Here is a 10,873-nt window from a genome sequence, read left to right as displayed (position 1 = left end):
ACATACAGTGCCAATAAATAAATAAATAAATAAATAAATAAATAAATAAATAAATAAATAAATAAATAAATAAATAAAACGCTTTATGCAGCACATCAGCCGACTGTCATATATGTTACATCTCGTAAGCTTTTCAAACATATTTGAACGTCTGCCACTAAGTTACATGCAGGTACACCCTTGAGCAGCGAGGAAATTGGACACATTAATTTTCATTCAAAAGTTCATACGACATCTATGCCTAGCGCAAAAGTATTTTGCCATACTGAATGGTCAGAGGGAAGGTCATGCTCCCTAAACATTCCCGTGTCAGTGATGTACTTGTACGCTTGACACGAAATTGATCGTTGCTCGAAGATGAAGCCGGCGTTCCCCCCCCCCCCCCCCCCCCTCCCCGCTCCCACCTCTATTGCTCGCGTGTATACGTGCGATCTCTACAGGTAAAAGAACCACGTATTGCGGGGTGCTTCGTATTTATTTATTTCTCACACGTCTTGAGAGCGAGCCAGCGTCGAGAGTCCTAGAGAAACCTCGGACATGCGTGTCAACCGGACCGTGTATCTCGACGTCGGCCTCTTAGATTCCCCCCTTCTATTTTTTTTTTTTCGTTGCAGATAAAAGGATTCGCGTCCAAAGTCAAGTGTCTGGCCTACAGCTACGCGGGGAGTTTTTCGAGATTTTTCTCGACGCTCTACCGGTGGCAAGACGTCATACGCACCGCGAGTGTTGCCACGGCAAACGTTAAGTGTGCGCAGCGAAGCTATAAACACCGACATCACAAGCCGCAAACAGTGCAGCAAGGTCTTCTCCGAACACTCAAAGGCGCTCTCACTAAAGCGAGCCGCCGTAACACAAGACATGCAGTTCGGAAACTATGGGATTTGCGTGTTGGGCTCGCATTTATACCCACAACAACAGGCGCGAAGCGATGATAAGAACTGTTAACATTTGGCTTGAAAACGTGTATACAATTACTGATGAAAACTTGATGAAAGCTGTCAAGAAAAATAAAGCAATGATCAGGCTCGCAATCTCCAGCGATAAACAAGATCGGGGCTAGAAAACACAAACGAGCTTTTCTTTGTGTTCTTTCAGCGCCTTTCGTTTGTGCCTTGTTTGAGCTGAGGCTCCAAATAACCGAATTTCAGGCTACAATCAGCACAAATCGGTCGCAGCTTCGTGATGGCTGGAGCTACAAGCAAGAACCTAATAGAATAATCTTTAATGTACAACACTTCTGAAGCGTGCTTCATGCAATTGGTAAGATCTGGTTGATACACTCTCCCCTCTGTAAAAGAGAGGAGACGTCTTGTCGAGGCAGCGCCATTAGACCGGAGTCAGATTAGAAAATTCTTGTTGAGATTACAGTCAAACGTTACCAGCATGATTTGGTGCGCCGTGCATGAGCAAGGCAGTCGAGCCGAAGTGGTGGATATTACGAATTTCCGTCAGCGTTTTTCAGGTATTTTAGTTCGTGGTGCTATCTCTGGCGCGTTGTGTACCAAGTCGTGGAAATCAACATGGCGCATCAGTCGTAATCAAGAACCTGATTTTCGCCGCTTCGTTTCACTAAGACGACTTAGTTGAGGACGTGCAACGGAGCTGCCTCGCAAAACCTTGCACACGTAACTCAATAATTTCAATAAATAAATAAATAAATAAATAAATAAATAAATAAATAAATAAATAAATAAATAAATATACTGCGTACTTTAATACCAGTGATATTTTTTTAAGGACGCAGTAAGCTAACGTAAACACAACGTTAACTTTGAACGCATACTTCATTCCCTGTATTGCACTGGGAGGTTAACTACAGTGCATAGCTTAAGCACACAAAACGAAAAAATAAAACAGAAACAAATCATGGAGTTTTTATTAGCTTAGCAGCATTTCTTGTTGGACCAGTGTCGGTTTATAGTTGAAGAAAAACGCAGCTTAAAATAAACAGATGGCGAGGCTCCCTCTCGTCGCGAGGCTCCCTCTCGTCGTCTTTCTTGTTTCTCCATCTTTTTTTTTTCTTTCTTTTTCGTGAACGGTGGTGCGAGTTTTCTTTTTTTTTTTTTTTAGACAGTTAGACAGTGCTGTAGGAAGGGCATCTATGCACGCGACTCTCTTCAAGTACACGTCTTCCTTCCTACATGCTGTAAAACTTAATATTTTTCTGTCGCTTTTCGCTACTTCGACGAGCACGTCCTTTATTCGCCGTTATTGGTCTTACTCCTTCATTTCGCCTTTCCTGATCTCAAGTGCGCGGTCTCCACGAGCGAGCCCGCTATCTAAAGAGAAGCACGTCTCCAAACACTCAGTGCCACTAAAACTGCCCCCAGTTTCAACACCTATAGTCCGAACGGCGTACGTGTTAAATAGGGCGCAGTGGAGATACCGGTTTACTTCCACGGGGAGGAGGGGGGTCTCGCTTAAAAAAAAAAAAAGAAAAAAGGAGTATTGGTTCTGCGTCTCCAATGAGGAAACACGCACCCTCGGTCCAGCCAGCTCTGCGCGTGTCTGCCGCCTCGAGCACTCTGCAGCTCTTCGCGGTGGACCGACGTGCGATCGACAGCCCATCAAATTTTTTTCGGCCCGCCTGCGTTCGAGCCGGATCCGGAGCTTCCTCGGAACAGCGGCGCGGCGTGCGCGACCCCACGCCAGTCTGGCACGCGCTCAAGATTACGGCAAGCGCGCCCGAGCACAGTAAAAATCCCGACTGTGTGCAGATTAGTCGCGGTCAAGCTCACAACCAGTGCACGCCCCGAAGTTAGAGTATCAGCCTTCCGCGTTTCTCGGCCGTACATTTATCGAACTGGTTGCGTGTAACATTGGCAAACCTGTTGTACGCATACTAATTCTTTCAGGCTGTTTCTGAGAAGGGACGCCGGGCTTTCCTCTTTGCTTCGCTCATTATTATTATTTTTTTCTTCTTCTTTTTTTTTTGCTTCTTCTCCGGTGTTCCTCCTGCGCACTCTACGAAAAGGGCTTCGCCGCCAACTGCAACAGGTTGTCGTCGTAGCCTGCGAACGCGACAGAAAATCTCAACAATGGGTGTGCACCTTGGTAGGGAGAATCTCGACAGAAGAGCTCGGTCAGGATTCGAAAGTGCGAGCGAAAGCCGATTGCGCGCCGCGGTAGAATACGTTTGTGTTCTGAAAAGTGGAGATGATCGGAAATATGTGCCAACTTTGGATAAACGCTGAAATGAGTCGTTGGACATTAATTGAAGGGCACGAGCTTTCGACAGGAACGATGAGATGAAGAGAAGGGAGTGAAGGGAGAGAGGGAGGTGTGGGGGCAAATTGAGCGATTTCGTTCATGCAAACTGTCACGATGGCGCCTTCGCCATGTTCTCGTTCGGTACTACGAATGTCTAGACCCCGTTCTTACGGAGCCTACTTGCTTACACGAGGAAAGTAAGTTTTATTGTTCAAAAAGAATTAACAAAAACAAACAAAATAAAACAAACGAGGAGGACTATTTCCAGAAACGAGGAGGACTATTTCCAGATGAGAAAGGCCGCAGGCGTTGTAATTGCCTCACCAGTAGGTGTACACCTCCGAGTGACCGAATTCATAAATCTCTTTGTTCGTAAGAGCTGTTTGTAATTCGTCGGGTGAGCGTCCGCTAATAATTTGTTCGCTGTCACAATTGGTCGGAAAATGTCCTTAAGAAGCGTAGCAGTGTATGGACTGCTTTGTGAATACGAGTTACTACGCTAGGTTGGTTCATAAGGAAAGTGGCCGGTCAATCAGGATAGCAAGCGTATTATTGAATGCGACTGGTCAATGACAATGAGCCCCTGCGAACGTAATGCAGGGTAAATTTGGACCCCTGGGCCAATAAATAAATAAATAAATAAATAAATAAATAAATAAATAAATAAATATGTATATATATATAGTGGTTAATTAGAAGAGGCGCCGGGCAATTGCGAAAACGAACGTGATATGAGCGAAGACTGCCGTGCATTACGAAAGAGTTATTAGGAACAAAATTGTTTCTGAATTAGGCCCCCGTTTCCAAATACAAAGTGATATTCGTGAGTAAGAAGTATTCGCCATTGGCTAGCCACTTTCGGTAATAGCATGTTAACTATCAGGATTGAATGACGCCCAGGGACCAAGTCAACGAAATTTTTCGCTCATAAAAACTCTTTGTCATGGGCCGGTCACCTTCGCTAATATTCGATATGTTGATTTACCGGCGCCTGCTCCTACGAACCATGGTAGCGTATAGCCATTCATGGTGACGTGCGTATTAGCGAAAAGTGCCAAATAATAGCAGGAGTTTATCACAAACGAAGCACTTCATTAATATGGCACCTGGTTTAGTATTCATGAAGCAGTCCATACGGTAAAAAAGTTGGCAAGAACTTAAGCCTTTGACTTGTGATAGCGACGATAATATTAGGGACGACGGCCCGCCAATAAAGGTAGGCCGAATGAACGAAAAACTGAGAATTCAGCCAATGCGGCCCAGGAGCCCGTATTCACAAAACACTTTCTCGCATTTATACATATAGGAGCATGGACCCGCCAATCGTCATAGCGGACATGTTGCTTAGAGTGACCACGTAATAACAAAACATTCTTACGAACTATTTTGCGAACTGTACTTGTGAATGCGGCCATCGGGTCCATGGTAAGAATTTATGACGTTTATCGGGTCGAATTCACAAAAGGTTTCGTGCCGAATTCACAAAGCTTGTCGTTCGTAAGTGCCCGTTACCATTGACTGGCCGCCTATGCTAATGATATTCTAGCATCAGGGTTAATCGGCTGTAAAATGGCCTTACGAATATTTATAGCGTAGGAACCTTTTGTGTATGCGGACCTTCGTTTGCAAGTTGATCTTTGTGATTGGCCGGCCGCCTCCGATAATAGTACGTCCTACATTAGGATTGGCTGGCAGGATTATAGCGTAAGAGAAGGGAGAACTCATTAGCGTATATAGCCGCCTTCGCCTACAATATGTTGGTTATCCCGATTGTGCGACACTTATTCTTACCAATCGCTGCAGCGTACAAACTACTATGCGAATATACGGGCTGCCAATCGTGACGAGGGAACATAATAACAAAGGCCTTCAGCCAATGAGAAAAATTGTTACAAACGAGGCGCTCTGTGAATTAGGCTCCCTTATATGTAGTTCAAAAGCGTTACGTTTTGAGCGAGTTGGTTGTACATGGTTCTTATTAAACTTCTGCGCGCACAAAGACAGGACGTCGAACGAAGTCATGCTGTGTGTCCTTCTTCCTTCGACGTCCTGTCTTTGTGCGCGCAAAAGTTTAATAAGATCCCTCATATGAACGTATTAAGGAAATTTCTCTTACATCAGTGGCGTTCGCGATTGGCTGTTACCACTGCGATTGTTTTGTTACCATGCATATCCCTACCGTGATCGGCAGACGCCCAAACGTCGGCCAAGAGAAGTTGTGATAACATGTTGCAATTAAGTGAATTTTTTCTGGGGCAAAATTTACAAAGCTTTTCGTTAATAAAGGCTGTTTGCTAATAATATGCCCGAAATCACGATTGACTGGCATTTGTTATTACGGAAAGTTCTAGCACAGGAACTTTTTTGTTTATACGAACCCTGAGGCAGGGTCTTGGTGCCATGTTCGTAAATTATAGTTTGTACCCCAAGGGGTTCTTAAGAGCAAGTGCTGGTCAATCGTAATGGCGATCATATCTTTAGTGAATGATACTGGACAATGACAACTATCTGTAACGAATTGAAAGCTTCTGCCACCTGGGACAATTATTTAAACGCGTTTCTTACCCTGGAGTGTTCCCGTAACTACAATTTTCGGATAATGAGGATAGCGAACACAATATTAGCAGATGCCAATGTCAAACAGATTTTACGAGCAAAAATCTTGTTGTTCACGAAGGTTTTTTTTTTTTCGTAAAGAATTTAGTTTTCGCAGGCCGCCTTATCAATATGTTCGCTGTTGCGATATAAGGGTGCACGTTCTTGCGAAACACCAGGAGACGCAGTTCACGCCGTGAATACGGACTCCACGGTCGAATTCACGAAAATTTTTTGTTCGTTAGAGCTGTTTGTCATTGCTAGCCGATGTCGCTTCCGGCTACAGTCGCCCTCACTATTGACTAGCATTTGTTCTTATAAAAAGACATACAGTAATTACAGCTTCGTGATCGCGACATGGGCCCGCCGCCCGAATGCGGGCCCTGGGCCTGTATTCCCAAAAGAGTTCGTACACTATCATTTCGTGCACTAGTTCGCAAACTGTTATTAGCGACGGTGACCAGATAAGGACGCACAATTCTTACGAAAAAAAAAAAGTTTGCCGAATTAGGCTTCTCGCTCTTTTGCATAACAATTCACATAGATACTCACTGTATGGACCAAAGAGAAACTACTTTTTTTCATACAGGTACATTCTGTGACATATATACATTAAATAAAGAATTGATGCACAATCGTGGATGCGAACAAGGTTGGTATTTGGAGGGATGCGTAAATGCGTTTTAGTCTTCGCAAAGCACATTTTATATCAGTTCGTACGACCAGGCGCCGGAGAATGGTGGTAGCGAACATATCAGCTAAGGTGAACGGTTACTGGAAAAGTTTTTACAAAGAAAAAAATTCGCGAATTCGCCACGAGAACGATTTGCAGGCTGTGTCCAAACAATTCGTGTGCAAGACGAACCCACCTGCGGTTCTTCTGAGACATTATTAGTTGGTGCCCTCATTTCCTCGCTTATCTGCCAGTCGTAAATTTGTTCTGTCAGCGTTCTCTAAGTGAAATTTGAAGTTTTCTTGCTCGCCGACGGCTGTTTAGTTATGTGCGCCAGGAGTGATAGAAAAAAAAAAAAATGAAATAGGGGAGAGGGGACTAGCTCGTCTTCTACGAGATTCAACACGAAAAGCGCTTCAATGCCCCCACAGCGGTATGGAAGATATATAATTCTGTCGAAATGTCAGTCAGCCTCTCACATAAGCAGGAACTGTTTCAAGGAGGAGTCAAGATAAAAGATCGCAGTATTGAGAGAGCAAGCAGCGCTTACAACGTTCAAACTTTTCTTCACAATATATATATAGACCCGTTGCACTCGCAGTACTTGCATCACAGCTGATCATACGTATTGTTACTTTCTACCACTGCCATAACTATTCATTTCCCTCTTAACTCTAACACAAGACTCTGTAGAAGCGCGTAGTTTCCTCTTTTCTTGATATATCCCTACGCGCGTATACATTTGCAAGCGCATTTCGTGTCAGTACTTCCGATAAAAAATTGCAGAATATATGCTGCAATTTTTTATCGTACGCATTTCAGAGTGTCGCACAAGCTCACTGCTGCGCCTTCGTTCACAGTGCTTCGACGAGTGGAACGAATAAGTAATGAGACGAAACGAACGCAAGGAGACAGTTCTGCATTTACGCACGAACACGCCGGTGATAGCGTGGGTCAGCCTGTTTCCGTACGAGTTTCAAGACGGCACCAATTTCACAAGCTTCCACGCAAAATGCCATAGCGCGCGCTGATAAACGGCTCGCGAAAAAAGCGAAAGGAAATGATCTCAGACGTCAGTAGCCTCTCTCGGTATACGCAGCTAGCGGAAGTTTTCCCTCTCATCGTCTTATTTCATCTATAGACAGCATGCTACGTTAGTTGCCGCGTACATCATCCAAAGTTAATGATTAGTTATCGGGAAACGCACTGGTTCATCAAGAAAACTGCTACGCACACGTGCTGTTTCAGCTAACATCGACAATGCTTAATTTGGACTACATATATATATATATTTTTTGTTTTGACCAGACCATTTTATTTACTGCAGCGTAGTGTCAGTCCGAGGCCTGTGGCAGAGCCAAGAACGTCCCGAAGTGATCAGTACCTCGTGCGCTTGTTTCTATTTCTCTTTTTTTTTTTTTTTTTTTTTTTTTTGCGGCAGCTGCTCGTTCCGTGTGCGCTGCGCGAATGCTCGTCCGAGCATTATTCGGTGTTCGCGCGTGCTCGCTCCTCCCTCTCCGTTCGGCAAATCAAGTTCTCGCGAACAGGGAAGTGGCCAGTTAGGTGGCGAGATTGCGCGTGCGAGAAGACGGCCGCGTCCACGCCGAGCATCAACACGACGGCGGGGTATCGCGATGGCACGAGGAGCGGGGAAAGCAGCCCACATCTCCCCCGACGCCTGCGTTTGTTGACAAGCGCTCGCTCAGAGGGACCGCGGACGGCGGCACGCGAATCGTCGCCGCGCTCCGATCGCGGACAGCGCGCAAGGAAAACGAGAAAGAAGAAATCGCCGGTGTCGATTGGGCAAGCGAAGCCGACTGGCTGCGTACCCGGGACACAGGTACGCTCGACCGCACGGGGTAAGTGGCCTCGCGCCTTGCGGTAAATAATCGCGAGAATATTCGCCAGTTTCGGTTGTTTCGGGCGGCCGTAGCAGACGACGCGGGCGCGATAAAAGCGGGGGTGTCAGCTGGCGTCTGGGCGCCGGTCGCAGCCGGGGTCAAGCCGGGGCGACTGCCAAGGAGCTAAGTGTTATTTCTATCCCTGCGCTCACCTCTTAAATTCGGATTGGAAAATCCGGCGACGAGCGCAGCGGTGGTTGCCAGCAGCAGGGGAAGCAGAAGCGCCGGCCGCATGGTCTCGCACGGAGTGGCGCTCGGTCGGGGCGCAGTCCATGCGCGCACACACGGGAGAAGGGGGGAGCACAAGTTGCACGGCCGCTCGCTGGCGGGGAGCCACGTGAACGCCGCCGGACCCGATGGGGGGCTGCTTCGCAGTCAGCGCGGTCTTTGCGCCGATGCCGCGATGCGAGGGGCTCAAATAAGCGACGCGGGCGACGCCCCGCGGATGATCTTGGCAACTGGGCTCCCGCTAGCTTCGCCGCTGCTCCTCCTGCGGTGGGATTCGGAGGAGAGGCCTCTTCTCACCTGTGGCTGCTGCCGCCACTGCGGTGAGCAGTGACGGACATCTGGCCCGCGCGTCCGACTCCATCGGTGGGAGTCGAACCCGCGACCTTTGGTGGTAATTAAGACGGAATTAATTAATACGCAGGTAATTAATATAGAGTTCATTAAGGCACTTGAATCCAGGACCATTGGTGGGAGTCGAACCGACGACCTTTGGTGTTAATAAAGGCGAAGTTAATTAAAACATGATTACTCAGGGCACTCGAACCCACGACCTTGGGTGGGAGTCGAATCCTCGGCCTTTTTGAATTAAGAGGGATGATAATAATAATAATAATAATAATAATAATAATAATAATAATAATAATAATAAGAACAATAATAATAAGTTTATTCGCATCAAACACATACATGATGCTGGAGACCAGCGGAAAAAGCTGCCGACATAGCTTGACGAAGCCACAGGCCCCCCACAAAATAGCGGCTGCACAGCTGCGTGATTCCAAATGCATTAATCATAGTGAGACTTACAGAACCTAACAATGCGAAAGTACATATTGAATTGCCACAAGTTTATGAAGGAAAAAAAAGAAATACCGTTTACATTACGCCAAAAGAAATTTAATGTCACATTTACAGACAGTTGGAGTGGCACGAGACAAAGGTATTAGGGGGTTTGAAAAAAAATGCGTAATTCTTCAAAAGTTAGGCTCTCTAACGTAAGCTTGTTTCTGTGTAATGTGTTTAGTAGTCTGGGTAACTTGTTTTGTAATATTTGTTGGCCGTATGTTGTTTTGTATGTTCGCACTTTCCAAGGTTTATTATTTCTTGTGGGTTACACGGCTTTGTTTTCTGCCAGATAAGCCAGTTGCCGCAGAAAGGAGGACGTACCATTTTTTAGTTCTTGCTTATAAGTTTTACAAACTCTATAATAATAGATCCTAGTGATTTGTAAAACATCCTATTTGCGGAACAAAGAAGTGTGGATGTAAGTGGAAACACCCTCTATAGCTCGTAAAAAAACGTTCTTGCAATATGTGTAATTTCTGGAGGTTAACTTGTGTCGTTCTCATCGCAATAATTTAACATAGATAGAAACAAGGTGCTATAAATAATTTTCATCATGCTACGTAGTATGACACTGCGGTTTCGCGAAATTAGTCCAACTAACTGCAACGGTTTAGCTTGCACGGTGTCAATATATGCATTCCATAGCATATTTTGATGAAAAACTATTCCTAATGTTTCAAAGCTTGGTACGATATCCACTGGAGACGCGTCTATTGATAGAGAATTATTTATTGTAACACCTTTGTCTTTGTGCGAAACAATACTGATTTGGCCTTCGAGACCTTTATTCTTAAATAGTTTTGGTTAGCCCATTCTTGTAATGATATTAGTAACAGGTTTCCTTTATTAATTAGTTCCTTCATTAATTACCAAGCGAAGCAGACTAAGCGAATTCAGGGGCGTTGTGTACGTCATGTGTCCGTCTTTAATGCACCGGCACTTGGGCTTTACACCTTCAAGTCGTCTTAGGGATAACATAAGAGACCCTGTGAATTTTTGTTGTTTTCCTATAAACTTGCCTCGCTGCTATGCGAACACTTAGATGTTCTGAATTCTGTGGGTTACCTCATTAAAAAAAAAAAAAGTGATATGGCGTTGTCGTTGCGCAGTCGTCGTTGGCATTGATGCAGTCGATACCTTCAACATCGCTTTTCACCCGCCGCGGTGTAGACCAGTGGCTATATAGACCAGTGGCAAGGTCGCGGGTTCGAACCCGGCGGCCTCGGCGGTACTCCGAAGAGGGCGGAATTAGAAAAAAAAAAAAACGCTCGTGTACCGGGCACTGGGTGCACGCTAAAGAAGCCTAGGTTGTCAAAATTATTCAAGAGCGCCCAGTACGGCATGCCTCGCAATCAGATGCTCGTATTGGCAAGTAAAACCCGATAATTTATTTTATTTCATTTAACATTGTTTCCCACCA

General features: G+C 45.4%; 1 protein-coding gene across 1 annotated transcript in view; it reads right to left on the bottom strand.

Annotated features, from left to right (window-relative positions):
• The window catches only part of cv-2 (crosveinless 2-secreting protein), a 240,203-nt gene extending 231,024 nt beyond the window's left edge, over positions 1–9,179 (bottom strand). Inside the window, exon 1 of the mRNA XM_050191325.3 lies at positions 8,532–9,179. Coding sequence (XP_050047282.1) covers positions 8,532–8,613 — 82 coding nt within the window. The 5' untranslated portion in view covers positions 8,614–9,179. The remainder of the gene's footprint in view (positions 1–8,531) is intronic.
• Between the last annotated feature and the right edge of the window lie 1,694 nt (positions 9,180–10,873).

This window comes from Dermacentor andersoni, chromosome 1 (assembly GCF_023375885.2).
Source record: "Dermacentor andersoni chromosome 1, qqDerAnde1_hic_scaffold, whole genome shotgun sequence".
Lineage (NCBI taxonomy): Eukaryota > Metazoa > Arthropoda > Arachnida > Ixodida > Ixodidae > Dermacentor > Dermacentor andersoni.
Note: the sequence above shows the minus strand (reverse complement) of the source record. Positions and strands in the feature narration are given on the sequence as shown.